We start from the raw sequence: 24,160 nt of genomic DNA on the forward strand, positions 1-24,160 counted from the left end.
GTCCTGGTCCTCATTTTATCCCCAGCATTTGCACTATGCTAAGCACACCATAAGCGTTGGAATAATCATTATATCCTAGAAAGGATTTCAGCGCATCAGGAATGGAAGAAAGCAAAACAATCCCAGGCCAAACGGAAGTGAGCTGCCTGGGCGAGGTTGTCGTACTGGGTTGGTGGTAAAGAACAGGAATCCCCAGGCGAACCCTGGGAACCGCGGGTGAACGCGGGCGCCTGCCTCTCCTCCGAGGCGGTAGGTGGCGCCGTGGCCGGGCGTGGCCCCCGAGTCGGCGCGGCGCCGCTCTCTGGACGGGGTGGGGAGTTGGCAGAAGGACTTGCGGCGGGTCCGCTTCGGCCGGCGCTGTGGCCTGGTCTACCCCAACGGCTGACTGAGCGCTCAGTGCGGCACCATGGGGAAGCGGGACAATAGGGTGGTGAGTACCCGGTGGGGAAAGCAATGCGGCGGCGCGAGGCACGGCGGCAGGAGAGCGGGACCCCTCGCTGTTCCTGGCTGGGCCTGAGAGTCAGCGGCGGTGCTCGGACCTCGAGCCAGGAGACCCAGCTCCCCCTCCCCGCTCCGGCCCCAGACGCGCGTGCGCCGCGCACGAAGTTGGCGCCTTCGGCTCCCCCACTCTCTTTCCTCTTCTCTCTAGTCTCTCTTTTCTCTACACCCCGTCAACCGTGCCGCACCCTTTGGCAGTGCTCTCTGGCATCCTTCCCTTCCGCACTCGGGCCAGCAGTGCCCAGTTTCTAGAGCCCTGGCGTCCCCTGTACCCTCCTGTAAATAAGTCCGAAGTCTGAGGCCCGTGGAGGTGCCGGGACTCTCCCCCTACGCACCGCGACCGGGATCGCGCACCCAGGTGGGACGGAGGCCATGGACGTGGTCCCTCCACCCGGGGGCCTGCAGGGCGCCCAGTTCTATCAGGAGTCGGGCTCGCATTTGAGAACCAGGATCAAAGCATTTGGCTTCGGGCCCCAGTGCCCAGCACTGCCTGGCACCTAGTAGGCTCTGTAAAGGAACGAATGGCCTGGTAATGTTGACTCTGGAGTCAGGCCCAGACTGGAATGTCAGTTCTGGTCCCTCGGGAGTTGGGGGACCTAGGATAAGTTGCTTTTCTTCTTTGAGCCTCAGTTTCTTCATCTGTAAGAGGGGATCAGTGTTGCCCATAACTTTGCAGAATAGTTGAGAGTGCAAAAGGCAAGGTGGCCGGGCGAGTGCTTGGCATGAAGGTTATTCTAGTAAATGAGATCAAAGAGATGCAGAAGTAACTAATTGCAGAAAGAGTAAGAAATATCTGTAAGTAAGAAATTCGAGGTTCTGAGAGCATTTTGACAGGCAGAGATGGGAGGAAGGCCTTCTAGGTGGCTACTAGCTTGGTGTGGACAGCCTAGGTTATGAATCAGATTGAATGGGCAGTAAACAGAAGGGATTAGCAGTAAGCTTAGGTTTCAGCCTTACATTTCCCAGGCTTGGCTATGATAGAGTTTTAAACCACTGAGCAGCAAAATGAAAAAAATAAATGCCATTGAAGCTAATGTACTAAATTTAATGAACTAGCTTTTCAAAAATTAAACGATTATTTCCTTTGCGGTTAGGGAGTGGGGGGAGATGGGGCGAGGTACTAAAAGAGCTTCACTTTTATGAAATATTTCCTGTCTTCATAATCAAAGATGTCTAGGAACCACAGTGGTGAACTTTGATTACAAGGTTGAGGAATGTTCTTTTCTCTTGCTTTCCTGGCTGTAAGTCAGACCTTGTGGTATTCTGATTCTCATAGAGTTGAAATGGTGTTCTCCTGGAGCATCCTTAGGCTTAAGGTGTTAAGAGTGTTTGGGTTCTTTAATGACCTTAGGCCTTAAATGCTTAGAAATTACCGGACCTTGGGTACAGTTTTCATGCAGAGGCCTAAGATGTTTTGTTTTACTGGCAAAAGGTGTTGGTTTACATACACTTTTAAAGCATTTGAAAAAGTTTCCAAATTAGTTTCATTTACTAGAGCATTGTGGTAATTCTGAGCTCTACTTATTACTTGGTATGTTGTCTTGGCCCATGGTGGTTCTGGTAACATTTTATATGCACTTCAAAGGTTGTGGAAAGGAAAACAGGAAATTAAGAGGTAGAAGACAGAGATCTTCTAATTCAGTCTCCTCATTGCAATGGAGGAGGAGATGGAACTGTTTAAACTGGGACAAAAAAAAACCTTGGGTCATCTGATAACTTAGTTTACTATTTCATAACTCTTGATTTTAAGTACAATGAACATGTGCCTCTGAAAATAATGGCTTTTTTTTTTCTTTTTACATTGATGATAAAAATCATGGTTTTAGAGATGACAGAATTGCTTTCTAAAATGCCATAAATTTCAGGTTGAAGTTTTTGTAAAAATAGGCTTTACTTTTTAGAGCTGTTTTGGTCTCAAGGCAAAATTGAGCAGAAAGTACAGGAGTTCCCATATGCTCCCTGCCCACAGACATGCTCAGCTTTCCCTACTTTCAACTCCCACACCTGAGGGGAACATTTGTTACAGTCAATGAGCCTACATTGACACATCATTTTCACCTGAAGTCCTTAGTTTACATTAGGGCTCACTCTTGGTATTGTACGTTCTTGAACAGCTTTTATTTTTTTTTCACTGAACATTTTAATTCTTGAGATTTGTAAAGGGCTCTTTAATTCGTGATGGCCACCCTTTGTGCCCATTGTTTTCCAGAAGTTTCCTTCGTGTTCTTTTCTGTTACTAAAACAGATGTATCCTCTAGATAAAAATAGGTAATCAAAGTAACAAATGAAATTCTGCACATTTTGTCCTTAGCAGTTTCACTGCATTGCTCTTTTCCTAGCTTCCCACTTATATATTCCCTTGAGCTCAATTTGCCATCCTAAGTTTCAAAGACAAATTGTTTTCTGTTACCCAAACTCAGGCAGCAGTTTGGAGCCACAGACAGTTCTAGTTACATATGAGTGTGAGTGTTTGCTTTAAAAGGGCATAGTATTTAAAGTGATTAAGTCATAGGCATCTTAAGAAATTGCAGTTTCTTTATTTTGATTGATGCCCAGCCACCCACCGCCTAATGTTAGAGCATTATTTTTCACACTTACACATAATAAGTGAAAGAGCTTTACCTTTGTGAAATACTTTTTTTGTTTTTAAAACCTTTCTGTTGTGCATAGTAAAAGGAGCACTGTTGCTTAGTAATTATGAGCACAGACTTTTGCAAGGAGCTTGTAAGATGTGCTTCATAAATATTGCTATTATAATTGAAATAAATAATGGAGATATTTAGAGTGGTTGAATTTTTCTCATTTTGTTTACTATTAATATTATGGCAGTGTTTGCATGTAGTATTTTTATTTTTGTTTTATAAAGGTAATGAGTTATTTTTAAATTTTTTCTCCAGTGTATGAAATTATGAAAGTAGACGTCTTCCTTTACATTTTGGTGCACATGCATCAAAAACTTTTTTTAAAATTTATAGCTATTTATTAAAATGGTATTTTTTTTTTTTCAACTTGCTTTTGCTTTTCACCTGAGAAATTTTGGACATCTTCTTTTTAATGGCTACATAATATTTCCTTTTGGGAATATAATGTATTAAATGAATCTCAAATTGACGGCTATTTGGGTATTTTCAGTTTTTCCTATTTTAGTGATAACAGTTTTAACATCCTTGTATATATTTACAACTTTGAAAATAAAGTTTTTACAGTTTTAAACTTAAAATATTTTACTATTAAGTACTGCTAAAATTATGACATGATACCAAAGAAATGAGAAGGTGATAGATATTATAGTTTTTAAAGTAATGATCTTAGCTTGCACATTGTGCTTGCTTTTGGTTATGATGATTGTCAGTGTCATTGGTTGGGCCAGCAACTGCTCTGTTGTGGCCTCTGTTGGTTGTCATTTCCACATGAACTGATTGAAATTCTCAGTAGAGACAGCTGAATGAAATATTTGAGGGCATAACATTTGATATAAAAAATAGGACTTTATGCCTCGGTCTTAAACGTTGCATTTGATATCCACATGTAACCCTGATTCTGTCAACATCTCTGACCTTAGGAGCTCTAGCATTCATTCCTGCTAGTAAGAAAATTATATTAAAGGTTTAACTTTTTCATCTCAAGTAAGTAGGTGGTATCCAATTGAATGGAAGTAGTTCTCGGTATGTGTTGTTTATAGTGGTTTTATATTGTTTATTCTGCCAGAGTAATCTAGAAATATATAACATATTTGTTATGAAGGTGGGCAATTTTGTCATCTTTAAAGATATTGTTAAATAAAATGCAACAGATGCATTGTACCCTTTCACTTCTTTTCAAATGTTAGGTATTAAGTTTAAAATCAACCTTGGTAATAGTCATTTTCAACCAAAATTCTTTTTATTTATAAAGTAGAAGAGTTTTTATAAATGTTGACTTGAATTAAATTTGGAAAGCTGAATCATAGGGTCAAGAGGTTGAGACTGAATTAAAGACCAGATTTTGTATGTTCTAATGTGAATTCTATTTAATAAAGCAACACCTCTTTGCTAGACACTGTCATTAACAAAGAAATATTCTGCTTTATTTTATCTCAGTGTATTTTGGGGGAAAGTGTCTAAAAATGTGTTTTACTGCTATAGTAAGTGTAGTATACAGAGCATAATATAATTTCTGTGGTTTTTTATTGTTCAAAAATATGTATAACATAAAGTTCACCATTTTAAGTGTATAGTTAAGTGACATTAAGTACATTCACAATGTTGTACAACTATCACCACTATCCATTTCCAGAACTTTTTCATCATCTCATACAAGAAGCTCTGTACCCATTACACAATAACTCCCAGCCCCTGGTAAACTCTATTTTCTGTCTCTGTGAATTTACTTATTCTAGGTACCCCAAATAAGTTGAATCATACAATATTTGTCCTTTGGTGTCTGCCTTATTTCACTTAGTATGTTTCCAAGGTTCATCTGTGTTGGAGCATGTGTCAGAATTTCACTCTTTTCTAAGGCCGAATAATATTCCATTGTATGTATATATCACATTTTGTTTATCCATTCTTCCATAGATGGACATTTGGGTTGTTTCCACCTTTTGGCTGTTGTGAATAATGCTGCTATGAACATGGGTGTACACATATCTGTTTGAGCCCCTGCTTTCAATTCTTTTTCAATCCTACTTAGAGGTGGAGTTTCTGTTTAACTTTTTGAGGAATCATCAAGCTTTTCCAAAACAGCTGCACCATTTTTTATTCTCACCTGCAATGCTTAACTGTTCCAGTTTCTTCACATCCTTGACAACACTTGTTATTTTCTGTTTTTGATAGTAGCCATTCTAACTAGGGTGAGGTGGCATCTCGTTGTTTTGATTTGCATTTCCCTAATGACTAGTGACATTGAGTTTCTTTTCATGTGCATATTAAGACATTTGTACATCTTCTTTGGAGGAATGTCTAAGTCCTTAGCACATTTTTGAATTGGGTTGTTTGGGGGTTTTGTTGTTGAGTTGTAGGATTTCTTTATGCATTCTGGATATTAACCCTTGTCAGATACATGATTTGCAAATATTTTCTTCCATTCTGTGGATTGTCTTTTCCGTCTTTTGATAATGTTCTTTGATGAACAAATGTTTTTAATTTTGATGAAGTCTTGTTTATCTATTTTTTCTTTTGTTGCCTTGCATGATTTAATTTTTGATGTTAACAATTCGAGTATAAAATTGCTCTCAGCATGGCACAGTATTTCCTGAGATAGAAGATATAGTAGAATAAGCAGTGAATTTAGAGTTAGGTCTTCTTTAACTTCTTTGGAATCGAGTTTCTTCATTTACCATTGTGCATAATATTATTACCCTCTGAGCTTTATTGGGCTTCAGGAGAAAGCACTATAAAGCCATCTTAGAGTAAGAGAGGGGTGTCATTATTATTTTCATCAAATCTCTGGTAAAAACACACTTTCTGTGAAATAGCAGTATTACTTATCTCCCAAAGTTATGAGGCTTAATAGAGCATTAAATCTACTTTTTGTAATGAAAAGTTGGTTAGTCAGATTGTTCATGCTTAGTTGGACATAGTATGCATTTATAATAAAGATTGCTTTATGAGTATACAAATGTACTTTTGTGTTTTCAGTGGTTATTTTAATGGAGTTAAATTTTTGTTTTTTCCTCAAGGCCTATATGAACCCAATAGCAATGGCCAGATCAAGGGGTCCAGTCCAGTCTTCAGGTCCAACGATCCAAGATTATCTGAATCGACCAAGGCCTACCTGGTATTTGTGAAACAAATTTACCTATATATAAGGTTTTCATAAATTTTTTAAAGGTTATTTTTACAACTTTTATTGATTGCCAAGCAGTTGCAAGATACATAATTTTTTGAAGTGGTATTTGATATGTGCTTTGCTTTGAATGTATAAAACACATGCATGACTGTAAAGCAAACATTTGAGAACCCCCCACCCAATATAGCTAAAGCGCTGCCAGAGAATCTTTTATACCAAGCACATCTTTATGTCTTAAAAGAGACCTTAACCTTGAAGTGTTCTAAGCTATTTAAAATGGTAGGTTTGAATAATTTCGCCCTTCTTCGGGGTGTAACTAGGTGTTGAGAAAGATGACTTTAGACCTTGTTTCTAGTTTTATCTGCTGGCTTTTCAAAGAGTTAGGATTTCCCATTGTAAAAGTTTTGTTTTAAACTTTTTGTTTGTTTTGCCCTTGTTGAGTGGCTCTGATTTTTTGTAAATAAAGTATCATAGCACTTACATTATTGTTTTTTTAGTATGTCTTATTATTAAATACCCATACTCCTGAGGTAACATAAGGCAAGCTTCAGAGTTGTTAACTTTGGACTCCTTCTAAGGGCCCCTGATAGCTGGGCAACTATAGTTGAAAGTTGTATTTACATACAACAGGGAATCTTTCCTTTGGGTTAAATAGGAAGTAAGCTGTGTCTGCCTCTTAGAATGTTCTTGAGTGCTATTGTTTATTGTTGCAGCATACCAAAAAATAAATCATCTCAAAACAAAGTAGATTTTATCTTTAAAATTGGGGAGACGGGATGAATTTTAAAGGGGAAGTGCCTAAGCTAGTGGATTACATGTATGGTCAGAGGTCCCCAAGACAACCCTCAGGTTGGGTAATTGCTAGAAGGACTCATAGATAGTCGTACTCGTGGGCAAGATTTATTATAATGAAAGGATACCAGGCATAGTCAGCGAAGGAAAAAAGCGCGTGGGTTGAAGTCCAGGGGAGACGGGACGCAGGCTTCCAAGGCTGCTTCTGTGGAGTCATACAGGATGGATTTCATTTCCTTAGCAATGAGTTGTGATAACACATGTGAGGTGTTGCCAACCAGTGTGATTCAGTGTGTCCAGCTTTTTTAATGGCGACTGATCAGCCTCTGCCTGTCAGGTGCCAAAATTCCAGGCTTCCAGAAGGAATGAAGGTGTTCATATAAACTCTATTATTTGTGTAGACAGGCACAGTAAGCCACTCTTATCGGGGCGGGGGGAACCAAAATCTAAGTTCCCAGATACCAGCCAGGGCTACTCTTCTTAAAAGCAGGTACGTTGTAAAATGGGTGATTTAGTAATAAATAGACTATAGTAATTCAGTCATATAGATCTTAACTCACCCTAACACTGAAACTACTAGCTTTGTGACCTTAGGCAGATTTTCGTCCCTTCCTCAAGCTTCAGCTTCTTTATCTCTAAAATGGGGATAATAATACTACCTTTTCTCACAGGATTGTTGTGAGGATTAAAGGAAGATGTATTTAGAACAGTGCCTATTGTATGGAAGCGCTCAAATGTTTGGTGTGTTAGTTCTTATAATCTGTGTTTAGAAGGGAAGTGACTAGTGTTATCTGATAGGCTTTATTATGATAATTGATTTACAGGCTTTATTATGATAATTGATTTACAAGGACGTGAACAAAGAAATTTAAAATGTAGCAGCACTGGAACTAGAATGGATGTTTATTAGGATATTAAGAAAAATTTATTTATGAACTTTTTGTTGCCTTGTTTGTAAGCATCCATCTCGAATTTGAATTGCTTGAAAACTTACTTGTACATTCTATTTTTTTAAGGGAAGAAGTGAAAGAACAACTAGAAAAGAAAAAGAAAGGCTCCAAGGCATTGGCTGAATTTGAAGAAAAAATGAATGAGGTTTGTAAATTGTGCCTTTAAAAAAAATAATCTTTTTTCTTATAATAAAAAAAATGAAATCATTTTTTTTTTTTTTAATAAACCAAGAGTTTGGGCCTACCTCTTTAGGTTAAGGGTGCTCTGTATTGTAGAAGTGTTTTTGTTATATTGAATACGGTTTGTGTATGTTTGATTTCTTAAGAAAAGAAATAGAGAAAAGCCATCTTACAGTAATTTAAATCATCTTAAGTTTTCTAAATGTTAGGTTCTTCCCTTCACTCCCCTTATTCCCAGGCCCCCATCTTACCCTGGGATTTCCATGGTGATGTTTGCTTGTTTTGATTACAAACATATATGTAGTATTTCAGCCACAGTATAGATTAATTCAACTTTTACTGTCTGGAAAGAGAATCTCACCACCGTTGTTAAAAAGAAAAAAGTTCTCAGCCTCAGTAATAATACCTACTCTTCCTTTCAATATACAGTAAAGAACTCCCACGTCATAATATCCTTTTTGAAAGGAGCTCGTAGAGGCTCCTTTGGTGACAGGGTAAAGGATTCTGGCACCTGCAGTATCTTTTGACTGTAATTAGAGGCTGCGATGAGAGCGAAGTAGTAGAGGATGGAAGGAAGAAAGTAGTGGCTGTCTCTATATGTTTAGGTGTATTAGAAGGGGATAGGTAGCCTCTGATGTGTTTATAACTTTTCTGCAGAACTGGAAGAAAGAACTAGAAAAACACAGGGAGAAATTATTAAGTGGAAGTGAGAGCTCATCCAGAAAAAGACAGGTAATGCCATTTTTAGTTTATTGCTATTCTTAATCTCAGAGTTGGGTTTTCATAATAATGCTGTGTACTACTATTAGATACATTTGAAAACACCACCTTATTTAGATTTGTACTTGTATTTGTTTGCTTTTAGAGAAAGAAAAAAGAAAAGAAGAAATCTGGTAGGGTGAGCAAAAGTTTTCCATTTTTCTAAATGTTATAATCAAGAGCCTACAAAAAAAGTAAGAATAATTGATATAACCTGTACGCTAACTCTAGATAAGTCAAGGAGGTCCTTTGGTGGTTACGGGTGGTTTTGTTCTATTAGTGATAATAAAAGAGAGGTGCCAACCTCCTTATAACCTAGTTACTCCTTCATTACTATTAAAGAGGGAAAATTGACTACTGTTGCTACATCTGTTGTTACCTTGTGTGTGTGTATGTCTGTGTATGTGAGGGAATGTGAGATTTGACATTTTAGTACTTAAGTCATGAATATGGCATCTGTTTCTCAGACACTAGATTAATTTTGTTAAGTATTTGAGAGACTTAGTAAAAGAAAAAAATTCCTGCATCTCACAAGCTTTAATTGTTTTGTGCTTGGTCAAGTATTCATCTTCTTCATCAAGCTCTGATTCTTCCAGCAGTTCTTCAGATTCTGAAGATGAGGTAATGTTTGCCTGTAATGATTCATGAAATAATATCTCTGATATCTTTAATGACAAGTGGAAACCCATTATGAAATATCTGTTCAAAATGTTTACTTCCAGTTTTTGATTAATCATCCATAACTGAGAGCGCTGATTATGAATAAATAACTAGGTATTTAAATATTGGTAAATGTGTTTTTTAGATTCCTAAATTTGTCTTGTTCATTTAAAAATATTAGTAGAAGAAATGGATTTAAAAATCAAAAATTCTATTTTAGCTAAGAATTACATGTGACTCATCACTTAACATTTTTTAATAAAACAAAGTGATGTAAGTTACATTTTAAATATTAATTATTAAGTAAAACATATTTACAAGCTGGTCCTTTCATTAAGTTTTGTTCATTGATAAAGTTTTGATGTTAATGAAATGCAACGATTATATTTTTGAAACAGAAAGCAAATATTTCTGAAATGTTTTATGTAGGATAAGAGACAAGGAAAAAGGAAAAAGAAAAAGAAGAGCCGTTCACATAAATCTTCTGAAAGTTCCATGTCAGAAACTGAATCAGACAGTAAGGTAAAATCATTTAAATGAGCAATATTTTGGATAGCAGACATTTAATTAGGTTCTTCTTTTAGTTCTTCCTGTCTTAAATTGCTCTCAGTTTAGAAATGTGATACTGTTTTTGTACTTTGATGCTCTGTGTCACTTAATTGATGTACTTAATATTGTACATAGGGCATTTAATTGTTCTCTAAGTACTTTGATATATAGGTCTCCACGTCTCAACATTTTTATGACAGCTTTATGATAAAGCATGGCAGACATTATTTTTCCCATCTACATAAAAAATTTGTAGTGCAGATGAAAACATCTTGCTTAAATTCATACGGATAGTATTAGAATTGGAAGTTGAATCTATCTTCTAATATCTGATCCAGTGTCCTTTTTACTGTACTGTACCTAAATCTGTTCTGTACTATCCAGAATTGTCAGATGCAATTAACTCTCAAACATTAGTGGTCATAAGAAATACATGCAGGTTATAATAAAAATGTGCATTCCTGGGCCCTGTCTCCAGAGTCTGATTTAGTGAGTCCGATTAGGATCAGAAGTCTACATTTTAAACAAATGGTCCCTGTGATTCTGATGCAGTGCTGTCCATGGGCCACAATTTGACGAGCACTGTCCTGGGGTCCCAGGAGAACAAAGCAACTATTGATATATGGTTTTATGGCAGATATCTACTTGCCCTACTGAGACTTCTTTTGATAAAATGCCTGGCTATATAAAGTATTCAGTAGATGTTGGTTTTGTTTTTTAAAGCCAAAGAGCCAGTCTAATGATACTGATAGCTAACGTTTATAGAATGCCTGCTATAGATTGAGCCCAGTTCTAAGCACTTGACTTGTTAACTCAGTCCTCTCAACACCCCTATGAAGTAGTTTTTTGTATATCCCACTTTATGGATAAGGAAGGCTCAGAGGTTAACAGCTAGCACTGAGGGATTCAAAAGTAGAAATTCTTGCTTCCCCACTTTATAAGGAAGAGTAGGGAAATCAGATTGATGTCTGAGCATGGTGTGAATTACAACTTCAGTGCATATGATCACTACAGGTAAAAATAAGCAATAGCATAAAGTCTTATTTTAAAATAAACCCTGTGGTTATACAGATAACGTCCGTTGTTTTAGGTGTACAGAGATTTGATATACAGCCAGATAAATGAAGTCTCATTTCCTCATAAGCACATATATACACAACCTGTATTTCTCCCGTATTTTCAGAATAAAATTCTGGAAGTAAACTTTTTTCAGTCATAGAGTAAATCATTTTTTTGGTATCTTTGTTCCTTCTGTCATAGTGCTGTATCTTTCACATTTAAGATTGATATATATATTTTTTTTTATTTGTTTAGGATAGTTTAAAAAAGAAAAAGAAGTCAAAGGATGCAACTGAGAAAGAAAAGGTAATTTATACTTTACAATGCCTTAAGATACTTCATTTACTTCAAGAATTGCTTCAAAAAATTAACATTAAAGCATTCCCCTTTTTACCTTAAAAGATTTCTTTTGCTTATTGGGTTCGTTATTGAAGGTAAAAGATCAGAAGAAGCTTCCTGCAGAGAATTTGAATTTGTATAGATAAATGTATTATCTCAGTTTCAAATTCAAAATAATGAAGATTTTAAACATTTCCTTTGTTTCCTCAAGTCATTTTAAAGAAGGTCCTTTTAATGAAAGAACATGGACTTCTGTTTCAAATTGAGTGTACCATAGCTAAATTTGAAAACTTTTTTCTACTGTAAATAGATGTTTTATCTTCATTTATAGCTTATCTATACTTAATGCTTAATTTATCCCTACCTAAGTTTCTGGTTTATATTTTTAGATCTTTCTGATTATTAAAAATAAAAGCCTAAAGAAAGCAACTACTAATAAAAGGAAAATAAAGACCAGTGTCACTGTATTTTATTCAGTCTTTTTGTATCATTTCTTAAAAATTGAGGTGAAATTCACATAATATGCTATTAACCGTCTTTAAATTACAGTTTGGTGGTATTTAGTGTATGTACAGTGTTGGGCGTTGTTCACCTCTGTAGTTTCAAAATTTTTTCATCATTCCATTGAAAACAACCCATAGTCATTAAGTAATCAGTTTCCTTCTTCCCTCCCCACTCCCAATCTCGTGATAGCCTCTAATCTGCTTTATGTCTCTATGGATTTGTGTATTCTCGATATATCATATAAAGGCAGTCATACTATATGTGACCTTTTGTGACTGGCTTCTTTCACTTAGTATAATGTTTTCGAGGTTCATTCAAGTTGTAGCATGTATCAGTACTTCATTCCTTTTTATGAATGCATATAATATTCCATTGTATGTATATACCACAGTTTGTTTATCCATTCATTCATCGATGGACATTTGAGTTGTTTGTACCTTTTGGCTAATGTGAATAATGCTGCTTTAAATATGCATGTTTCTGTATGGACGTATATTTTCATTTCTCTGGGGTATATACCTAGAAGTGTTTTTTTTTTTTTTTAATCAGTTTGCAAATAAAAATCCATTAACACACTAAAAAAAGAAACCATATTGACATAGTTGGTTTAATTAATTCCAAGGATTCAAGGATAAGAAATTTATTAATATAACTTGCCATATTAACTGGTCAAAGGAAAGAAACCGTGTGATTATTTTAATAGTTGCCAATAGGGTGTGATATAATTTCAACAGAACTTCCTGATTTTTCAAAACCGTTATAAAATAAGAATAATTGGTTACTTTCATGTTTTAAAAAAATTGTAAAGCTAAAAACTGGCAATTTACAGACGTGAAATACTATAACAACTGCACTGTGATTTTTGAAGTAATTCGAGATATACAAAGTATAGAGTAATATACACATATATAAAAAATAACCCATATGCATACCAACTAGAGTTAACAGATGGTTTAAATTTTGTCATATTTGCTTCAGGTCTTGTTTTATGGGGGAAAAAAAAAAGTCCCAGGCACTTTCTCCTTCCTTAGAGACAGCTGTTTCTGAAATTACTGTACCTCCTTCCCATCCATATTTATACACTTTTATTAACATAAGTATGTGTTCAGAAATAACAGAGTATTTTGTATTTTTAGAAGGGTGTAACCATGTTTCCTCTGAAGCTTGTTTTTTTCTCTCAAAATTAGTGTTGACATTTATCCTTGTTGATACTCTCAAGTTTGTTTCTTTTGCTTACAATATTCCATTATTTTAACTCACCACAATTTGTATCTCCATTCTCCTGTTTGTGGACATCTAGGTTATTTTCATTCTTCAGTAATGCAAACAGTGCTGCAATGGCTATTTGTTATCCATTTCTCCTTTTCCTTAAGTTGTCATTAATTTTCTGAGGTATACCTGGGAGTATAACTTCTAGGTCCTAGGATATACATACGTTTCACTTGTCTACATTTTGCTTACCAAAGTGCTTGTTATTAATTTACATTCCTACTAGTAATGTATGACAGTACCCTTGTTCCTCATACATACTTGTCACACTGTGAGACCTCCCTTTTTGCCAGTTCAGTGTGTAGAGATGTTTGAGCCCCTTTATTTGTTCATTAGCCGTTCAGATTTCATTTTCTGTGAATTGCCTATTCATGGTCTTTGCCCATTTTTCTGTTTGATTGTTATTAATCTTTCTGATTCAGAGGAGTTACATACTTTGGATGCTAATCTTTCAGACAGGTAGTTAACATCTTTTGGTCTATGGCTTCTGTTAATCCTGTTTAGGGTGTCTGTTATAATCTTACATGGTTTTAATTTTCAGTTATATGTATCAGTCATTAGTTTTATTTTATTTATTTATTTATTTATTTTAATTTATTTATGTTTGGATGCTTTGGGTCTTCGTTGCTGCGTGTGGGCCTCTCCCTAGCTGCAGTGAGTGGGGGCTACTCTTCGTTGTGGTGCACGGGCTTCTCATTGCGGCGGCCTCTCCCGCTGCGGAGCACGGGCTCTAGGCGCGTGGGCTCAGTAGTTGTGGCTCGCAGGCTCCAGAGCACAGGCTCAGTAGCTGTGGCACACCGGTTCAGCTGCTCCGCGGCATGTGGGATCCTCCCGGACCAGGGCTCGAACCCGTGTCCCCTGCACTGGCAGGTGGATTCCCAACCACTGCGCCACTAGGGAAGCCCCAGTCATTAGTTTTAGCTCCATTTTTATTTTAAATTGTTCTGAAAGTGCTAGGCAATGGAATACCTAATTAGAAAATATAGTGGAAGAAAATATTTCATTTATGATAGTAACAAAAAACATATAAGAAAATCTTAAAGAAGTGAGCAGGACTTATTTGAAGAAAACTATACAGATCTATTCAGAAACGTGAAAATTTAATAAACGTTCCTGGGTATGACTTGCCCTGCTAGAAGTTAAAACATTTTTCATATGCTTTGATGAAAACAATGTTGTATGATCCAGGAATAGAAAAACAATGGAACAGTGTAGAGTCCAGGTAAAAATTTGTAAGTATTTGTGGAATTTAATATATGATAGAGGTGGCATTTCTTGGACCAAAATGACTAGCCATTTGGAAAATATAAAGTTGAGCACTCCTTAAGGCCAAATAAATTCCAGATAAGTGAAAATTTTAAATGTATGAAAATGCAACTAGAGAAAGACATGAGTGAGAATAACATTGGGATGGGAAAGGCCTTTACCTCAAATCTCATGAACTTTTGACCACGTAATTCAAATTCTGAATGGCAAAAAAGACATATAGGTTATAAAAAATAAGCTATGAACAAAGTATAAATATAATGAACAGACTAAGAAATACTACTAGGAATACATAAGACAAAAACTTGATCTTCAGTAATTAAGGGAAAGAGAATACCTCACATACACATAAAAATAAGTAAAATACATGTTGAGGCAATTTTTAAAGAAAATATGAACTATATTCTAATAATCTGAGATTGATATGGCTGATAAAAGAATCTGATGAAGAGGCTTTTTGGTGAAGTGTGATTCATAAATGAATGAAATAAGAAACAATTTTGAGGATTATGGGAGAGAGTGAGAAAATCATTTGGATGAAGGCTGCTTTGGTCTTTGATTGAGTCATTATTGTTAGATAAAGATTTTGCCCTCACGTACCCTTTACTATATTTCAACTTTGTTTTTAATAGTGAGGAACTCATATGCCTGCCCTCCAGAAGGAGATGGGTTAAGTAAATTGTGGTATCTACTTTCAGTGGTATATACTGTCAGTGAATGTTAAAGGCAGCCAGAAATGATGGTGTAGTTGACATGGAAAGATACTGTTGGGTGAGAAGAGTGGGTTCCGAACAAGTATTTATGTAAAATTGTACATACACGGAGATGTTTCCCAAAATCCCTGTAGTGGGATTTTGGTGAATTTTCTTAAAATGAACATTTATAATTTCTACCAAAATAATAAAGCTGTTTGCAGAAACAAATCACCTGTAATCTACCACATATATCATCACTGTTAATTTCTTTTCTTCATTTTTAAATTTATTTATTTTATTTTATTTTTTGGCTGCGTTGGGTCTTCGTTGCTGCACGCAGGCTTTTCTCTGGTTGCGGCGAGCGGGGGCTACTCTTCGTTGTGGTGGACAGGCTTCTCATTGTGGTGGCTTCTCTTGTTGGGAGCACGGACTCTAGGTGCACGGGCTTCAGTAGTTGTGGCACACGGGCTCAGTAGCTGTGGCTCGTGGGCTCTAGAGTGCAGGCTCAGTAGCTGTGGCACATGGGCTTAGTTACTCCGCAGCACATAGGATCTTCCCGGACCAGGGCTCGAACCCGTGTCCCCTGCATTGGCAGGCAGATCCTCAACCACTGTGCCACCAGGGAAATTCCCAGAATGTTTTATTTCTTAAAAAATGTTTTATTTCTTAAAATACGTATTTAAGCCCCTAAGTACTCCTCCCCAGAATTACACATTTTCTCATCATTAAATACTTAGAGATTAAGTTTTGTTTGTTTTGTTTTTTAATGTGAATTTAATACTTTAAATGCACTAAGGGAACTACCGTGCAGAGACCTTTTTAGGCCATCACAAATAATTACCCATTGATTTTCTTTTCTGTAGCACTAGGCCTGTCTGATCCAACCCAGGGTAGAAACAAAAAGAGTTAAACTGCACAGGACCCAAATCTTATACCATATGTTTTCCTTAACTCTTTAAAACTTCATCATGTATAATTAAAGAAAATAAGGAGGATATTGCATCTAAATGGATGTATAGGTATTTCTTTTCAAGTTATTTAATAAAAGCATTGCTTTATTGGAATTAGAAACTGATTCCTGATAATTGTCACCAATTTTAGACGTTTCTAAAATGAAAATGGATAATTTTTGTGATAATTGGGAAAATTCTTAAATAGAACTTAAAAACGTAAAATTCGTGTGGCATAGTATTATATCTGAGTCGGCATACATGTATTTATTTTTCATAGGACATTAAAGGACTCAGCAAAAAAAGAAAGATGTATCCTGAAGATAAACCTTTATCATCTGAGTCCCTGTCAGAATCAGATTATACTGAGGAGGTAAGTCTATAATCAAATCCATTTTCTTTACTTTAAAATATTTAGTTATTTGATTTAATAAATATGAATTAGTAAAAAGAATTTTCATAAGATATTTGATTTACTCACTTTTCAAATATGTAAAAGAGATGCCAGATATTTGATTTACTCACTTTTCAAATATGTAAAAGAGATGCCATTTCAGAATAAGTTTTGTATTTTTACAGAAGATAGTTATATGGCTTTTATTTTGATAATCATATTCCCAGATACCTTTCCAATCTGAGATCTTTTATTTTTACCCTTCTAGTGTTTTCTTTTTACTACCATTTTGATGACATGAAAGATACTGTGTAGCATGTACCATATTAAAACCCAAGCATTCCCTTGTTTTTGTTTGGCGCTCCTCTTTAGGGAGTAGAAAGGTGATAAGGTGGAGCAGAAATGTTGACGTGACCTCAGTTTTCCTATCCATAAAATGAGGGAGTAGAATTAGGTCATCTGTACAGTCCTTTTCAGCTCTAATATCCCTGTCTTAGATTTTGTATTCTCTTGGAATTAGAGTCCATTCTTAGTTAATTTTAGGTTTATAAGTTATCTTTGAAGTATTTCTCTGCTTGGACTTGATTTCCTCATTTGTAAAATAGGACCTCTTGTCCCCATTTGTAGCAATATTTTGTAATACTCCTTTAATGAAGTTTGTAGCTAATATAGGCTACCTATACACATTTTTATATTAGTATCCTCTAAAGAAATAAAAACGAATACAAGAGAATAATATATAATTTTATAAAATTATATTTCGATGCAGAAGTACTTGAGCCTAATAACACTAGAAGACATAAAATATTAAGCTGTGACAAAATTCACGCTGTAGCAGGTACGTTGACCTATGCCCTTCAAAAGCCATACAATAGCATTGTCACCAATGACATTTTCCAAAATGGTGGACAATTCCCAGTAAAGCTCTGAATGAAACAAAATACAGTCTTCCCTCTATTTATGTGATATAGCTGTTCTGGAACATTCACTGTACTGTCATCCTTCGATATCTGCAGGGAATTTGTTCCAGGACCCCTGGGGATACCAAAGTTCACAGGTGCTCAAGTCTCTTACATAAAATGGCGTAGTATTTGCATCTAACCTATGCACATCCTCCCATACACTTTAAATTATCTCTAGAGTACATCTAATACCGAATACAATGTAAATGCTCTATAAATAGTTGCTGGCGTGTGACAGAGTCAAGTTTTGCTTTTTGAAACTTTCTGCAATTTTTTTTTCCCCCAAATATTTTTGATCCGTGGTTGGTTGAATCCATGAGCGCTGAACCCACGGATATGGAGGGCCGACTGTATCTTAAAACCCAGTACAAAATACTCTGTGTTCATCTTGTAATAAACTTAGATTTTATATTATAATTGGGTCCATTATATGAATGTCAAGCAGGCTATTCTAAAGTTATTTCCGGGCTCCTTACATTGCCTGACGGCACTCCCTGTCCTGGCCCCACCCCCTCAGTCACTGAGATGACAAAAATAGCCACCAGAAACGATGATTGCATTCTCTAAGCTCTTTCTGGAGACAGCTACCGCTCCTATTGAAAGTTAATAGTCTTTAATGCTTCTGTGTTCTATTCCTTCAGTCTACTTTAGTTTATTTGTGCTATTGTTAGTTACATTTTCATGTATTTAACATATAGTAACCTAGCAGATAAACCAAACAATTCAATATTTCGGCAATTTTTGTGCTTTAGTATTATGTTGTATTAATTATGTTTGTCTTAATATAAAATATGTTACATTTGGATTTAACATTAATACACATCAGCTTTAGCAACTTTGAATTTAATGTAAATCCAGTGTATCACACTTTAAAATATTGAAATAAAATGTTAATGGGGTAATAATTGTTACTTGAAAAGATTTTTATCAGTTCATTGATACTGAGTACACTATATATATAAAGCCACCATTTGTTAAACACCATAGGTAAGAGGAACACCTACTGTATTCCAGGCATTCCCCCTTGAGGGTGGATATTACCTACATTTTACAAAGACGATGAAACTGAGGGTAATACATAGCAGAGGTAGGATTCAGAACTTGGTCTGTTTTATTTCAGAGCCCATGTTTTTTATCTACTGTACCTCACTGCTGTTTTTAGGTGCTGAAAGAAAATCTAAGAGAAGCCCTCTAGAGATTTAAAATTTTAATTTTCTTTCCTTTAAATGTTTTTCATTGAATCCTCATTGTGATATAATAGAGGTTTGAGGTACAGCAAGGCATTTAAAATGTTATTTGATTGTCAAAAAAAGTTTTTTTACATAAAGGTATATTAGTGAATGAAAAAAAATGCCTTGGGTATAAGTTACATATTTATCTTCTGTTCTCCACAAAAATTTTAATTTTGTAGATACGAGCAAAAAAGAAGAAAAGCAGTGAAGAACGAGAAAAAACAACAGCAAGTATCACTTATGTTTTTACATGACAACAGTATAGCTGTTTTTGTTTAATATAAAATTAGTCATTGTAAAGCATGATTGCACTTACTAGAACTAAATAAATATTTATTGGGAAAGGTGTGGTGTTCAGCAGCTTCACTTAATGGGTTGGAGAAAATTAAGTTGACTCAGAAGAAAGGAAGCATATCCTGGTAGCAGACATCTCTGTTTCAATTTCAGTATTTTACTGTTAGAAATGTAAGCTTAAACTGTTGTTTGACTTTCTTAAGCTGTAACAGGAAGTATGAGAGTAAAGTATGGTGATTCCCTCCATCTTCGATAGTAGATACTCCCAGATCTGCCAGACCTGGTAATAATAGAAAAAGGCTCATGAAGCACACACTGCAATGAAAAATAAGCAGGAATGCGACAACATAAATGATTCACTAATAAAGATGATTCTTTCAATCATTTCTAAAGCCAGCTGTGCTATTATGCAGGTTGAGAAGTAGAGGAGAATAGGAAAGTGGAAGTGGTATCCAATGAGAAGCAGACCAACCTAGAGAAAGTCTGTAACAAATTATCAAGAAGAAACGCAGATCATATCAGCACAGTAATTTAGGAGCACCCACATAAGTGTGGGCTATGGCCTTTGAAGGCATTTTCTTAGTGAGGAGGAGAAGAAAAATGAAAACAGCATCCTTTGTAGGTTTGAGAGTAACTACCCCTTCCCAGAATGTCCCTGGCTTTTAAAATGAGGGTCCTTCTCTGAGAAGGTTCACCTGATAATGTGTGATTCAGAAATAACATTTTATATGCTTCAAGACCAAGGAGACATTTAAGAGACTTTTTTCCTGAGTGGGAAAATAATTTGGGTGAAGACTGCATCTTTGGTTCAGATTATTAAGACATAAAGTTAATTTTGGATAATTCTAATTTATATTTGCATACTTTACTGTTTCATGCATTCAGCTAGCATGTATTTATTAAGCTTCTCTATGCAGGCACTGTTCTGTCTTGGTAGAGCTGTTATAATGGAGTACGAGGTAAATAAGAGTGTGACAAATGAGAGGCTGACTCAGGGAGAGAAAGCCTCTTTGAGGACATAAAATTAAGCTGAAATCTGATTTACAAAAAAGAGCTAACCATTCGAAGATGAAAGATAGAATATCCTAGACAGAGAGAAGAGCTCAGAACCTATGGTGGGAGTGAGCTTGATATGTTTGAAGAAGTGAAAAAAGGTAGGCTTGGCTTACACATAGTAGATAAAGAGGATAGCATATAATGAGGTCGGGAAATAAGCAGAGGCCATATCACAGAGCACACTATTTGGGTTTTAATCAAAGCAAACAGGTGACCTAAATCAACTTTACATTTTAAAAATATTTTGGCAGAAGTGATGACTGGACCTAAATGAGGAATGCTGTTGTTTGTATTACAGTGGTAGTGATGGAGATGGACTGGCATGATGGATTTGAGATATGTTTTGGCCTTAGGTGGTAGGACTTGCTTGGTGCTTCAGGGGTGGAGAGTGGAATTAAAGAGTAGAGTCAAAGATAGTTTAGATTGTTTGGCTTAAACAAAATGATGAATTAGTGGTGCCATTCACTAAGATGGTTGAGAAAGGATTTGGAGGGAAAAATTAAGCATTTTTAATAACTAGCATGGTAGAGCTAGTAATAAGGCACTTGCAGTCTTGAGTTTAGAGCATAGGACTGGATATAAAGATTTGGTCTGTTAAGTGGTATTTAAAGCATGTTACTGGGAGAGCATGTGGAAAAGAAGGGAAGGAAGCCCGCAAAGGTTGAGCAGAGGAAGAAGAGCCAGCAAACAAGGTCTTTGTGATAGAAGGAAAGCAGCAGAGTGAGGTGTCATGGAAGCCAGGAAGAAAAGTGTTTTAAGAACAGAGTGGCCAGCTGTCCTTTTATGAAAAAGTAACCTGTACCCAAAACTTACTTTTAAAAGCCCAGATATAAGATTTTTGACTCTCTAAAAGTCCCTGCGTACCTGGGCTCATAATGAAAAGAACAGTGAAAGTTTGTTAGAGTCACAAAGTGGTAGGGGCCTTAGGGAAGGCGGGGGGTGGAAAGTTCCAATAGATAAGGAGATGGAGAGGAAGTTTTATTTTTGCCACCCTTATATGGCTCTTGCCTTTTCTTTTTACTTTCTTCTACTGAATATCAACAACTAGTATATTATTTGATACTATATTTCCACATATCTGTTTCTAAAAGTTCTGCCTTCTCTTTTACATCAGAAAGTCAGGAGAGTCAGGGTTCAGCAGAATTCTAGCTTCCTTTGTCTAGTCACAGTATGACTACTTTTACTAGGCTTCAGTGGCATTTTCCTCTAAAAACCAAGCGTCCATTTTTCTAAGCTGAATATACTTTTCAACTGTACATCAGTATTTTGTACCAGATAGTTGTTAACTTAATAATTAAAGTAGCGCTACCAGTCTAAGCAGTACCTAGTACCTGTTCCTATTTACTTAAAAGTAGCAGGTTTAATGTATTTGTTCTCTAAAAGCTATCATTTTACAAACAATCGTGTTTTGCTGTGGTATGACGATTCCTTTGCAGTAACTAAAATTATTTCACCTTTAAAATTTTTATTTATTTATTTATTTATAGCTGTGTTGGGTCTTCGTTTCTGTTCAAGGGCTTTCTCTAGTTGCGGCAAGTGGGGGCCACTTCTCATCGCGGTGCGCGGGCCTCCCACCGTTGCGGCCTCCCCTGTTGCAGAGCACAGGCTCCAGACACGCAGGCTCAGTAGTTGTGGCTCACGGGCCCAGCCGCTCCGCGGCATGTGGGATCCTCCCAGACCAGGGCTCGAACCCGTGTCCCCTGCATTAGCAGGCAGATTCTCAACCACTGTGCCACCAGGGAAGCCCCTTCACCTTTAAAAATTAGATAACATGAAGTATAACAGTTGATACCATAATTCAGTTGAATTTATTTTCTACAAGAAATTTTGTTAGAAGCTACATTAATGTGCTACTGACTTAGAGTTTTCCTTATCTTTTGAAAATTGACAAGCACTCTCTTAGTCCTCATACAATATTATTGAGACTTTTCGAGAAATGTTTTCAGTAGCTTACTTGTTTGTGTGGATTGTTAGAAATAACTATACATAGTAGCTTAGAAGTACCATGGTGAAGTTGTTGTTTTTAATTTGCGTATTTTCATGTAGCTATGTCTAACATGGAACTATCTTTTCAGGAAAAAACAAAAAAGAAAAAGAAGCATAAGAAACACAGTAAGAAGAAGAAAAAGAAGGCTGCTAGTTCAAGTCCTGACTCACCATAACATTAAGAAGAATCAGGATTCACTTATAAAGAAAGTGCAATGTCTAAGGAAATTTCAACTGTGAAAATTATGACATATTTACTAAAATGCATGAATTTTCTTGTTTTTAGAATTATTCCTGGACTATCAGTAGCCACTCAGATGCCGCTGTGTGAAAGGGCCATAACTGTTGCCTGCTGCTTGAACATCTGTTTTTTTCTCTTCCAGTGCTTAATAACTTGGAGATAACACACCGCAGTCATACTAGTGGTTAAGATATTTGGGAATAAAGTTAATATTTTTGACTAGGAGTATCTAATGATAAATCAACAGAAACTGAATCTGGATACATCATTAAGATGTAATCAGAGATGACCAGATGACTCTAGTTAACATTTTTGAAGTAGGGATTACGTTGATGTTTCAAAATCCTTACTCTGTAGATAAGCGTATTTTAATTTTTTCCCCTTGTATACTTTTGTTTACCTGGGGAAGGAGCTTTTAGGGGTGGGGGTGGGGTTTGATATCACTTCAGCTAGCAGAATAGCGTGCCTTTATCCTCACACATCTTATTTTTGTGGACACAGTAGCCATGCTTCATGGGGAGGTCAGGGCCGGGTATGGCAGTCTTGCCCTTTACTGAGCTTAGTGACATCCTTGGACTCTGTCGTATGCTACTTTGAGTGAACCAGAGAAATAGCCTTTTGCAGCATGAGAATGCCCCAAAAGCTCTGGGATTTACCTCCACTTCAATAATACTGAATGTTTTTTAGCATTAGAATGTGTTATAACATTTGAACTAATTTTGACTACACTTTGGCTTTGAAAAGGAATCATTTCAAATGACACTGGTACTTTTTGAACTTGATAGCTAAAGATTCTAAAATGCATGTTTTATACTGTTAGGTTTTAACCAGTCAGGAAAATTTTATGTAATCAGTGATAGTTCCTTTATTTTTTGTATGAGTTTTGTTTAGGCTGTAATGTTTAGCTTTTTATTAACTCCTTATTCTTGCTATTATAAATTCCTTACTGTGTTTAACAGCATACTTGCCAAGATATTTAGCATGTAAAAAGCAGGTTTTTTATTTCTTTTTTTTTAACAGCTTCATATTGAAGCTGAGACTTAACCATAAATAAGTTGAGTGACAGGCCTGGTATGCTGTGTCTTGTTACACAAAACTATTCCCAGAATCTTAGTAAATATAACGTTTTAAAGGTTTGTCTTTGTATATTCACAATGGATTATGACAAGTTAAATTTAAGTGAGAATTACGTATTTGCTTTTCCTGTGTCATATTTTACTAAGATTTTGTGCCTCATGTCTCCTGCTGAATTGTTTACTAGTAATGTTAAAAAGAATTGATAAATCATTTTCACTTTACATTTTTATATAATCAGGTAACATGAAATATAATTTGATGTACAATTTTGCGTGTTACAGAGGGTGTGCTAATTATAGTGGTATATGCACAAAACATTTTGGCATGACAAGCTGAATAAATAGCTATTTTACTTAAAAATAGCTGTGTTCTTATCAGCTCCCTTTGAGTCGCAAGTTTTAAAGATTAAGGAACACTACCAGGTGTTAAGTGCTAGGTGGATAAGTCATGTCCCCAAGTTTTTAGCCATAAAATATAATACATTTCTTGGTAAATTTTCCTAAATTTTATGCTTAAAGCTTCATAATCTTTCCTAATAAAAGAAATCTATAAGCTCTTGAGTACACAGCAAGTTTGGGAGACATTTTTTATCCAAAAAGAAGTTTCTCGGAATTGTTCGTGAAAATGCTAAAAGATAAGGTTATCAGGTTATCTGTTGATCAGTTTTTCCATGACATAA

General features: G+C 36.0%; 1 protein-coding gene across 3 annotated transcripts; it reads left to right on the forward strand.

The window, feature by feature from the left end:
• Positions 1–260: 260 nt before the first annotated feature.
• Positions 261–23,841, forward strand: FAM133B (family with sequence similarity 133 member B). Of its 3 annotated transcripts, none has more exons than XM_082398581.1 (11): positions 261–430; positions 6,158–6,255; positions 8,076–8,154; positions 8,847–8,921; positions 9,055–9,087; positions 9,510–9,569; positions 10,038–10,130; positions 11,472–11,522; positions 16,520–16,612; positions 18,610–18,682; positions 19,007–19,058. In XM_082398581.1, exons 1-11 carry the CDS (start codon positions 407–409, stop codon positions 19,033–19,035), a joined length of 708 nt encoding a protein of 235 aa, XP_082254707.1. In that variant the 5' UTR covers positions 261–406; the 3' UTR covers positions 19,036–19,058. The 3 variants fall into 3 exon arrangements, with proteins under 3 accessions (XP_082254707.1, XP_082254708.1, XP_082254706.1); XM_082398582.1 differs by lacking the exon at positions 18,610–18,682 and adding an exon at positions 17,403–17,471 and having other exon boundaries at positions 266–430; XM_082398580.1 differs by lacking the exon at positions 18,610–18,682 and adding an exon at positions 22,253–23,841 and having other exon boundaries at positions 271–430; positions 19,007–19,054.
• The last annotated feature ends 319 nt before the right edge of the window (positions 23,842–24,160 follow it).

This window comes from Balaenoptera borealis (genome assembly GCF_965194805.1).
Source record: "Balaenoptera borealis genome assembly, chromosome: 7".
Lineage (NCBI taxonomy): Eukaryota > Metazoa > Chordata > Mammalia > Artiodactyla > Balaenopteridae > Balaenoptera > Balaenoptera borealis.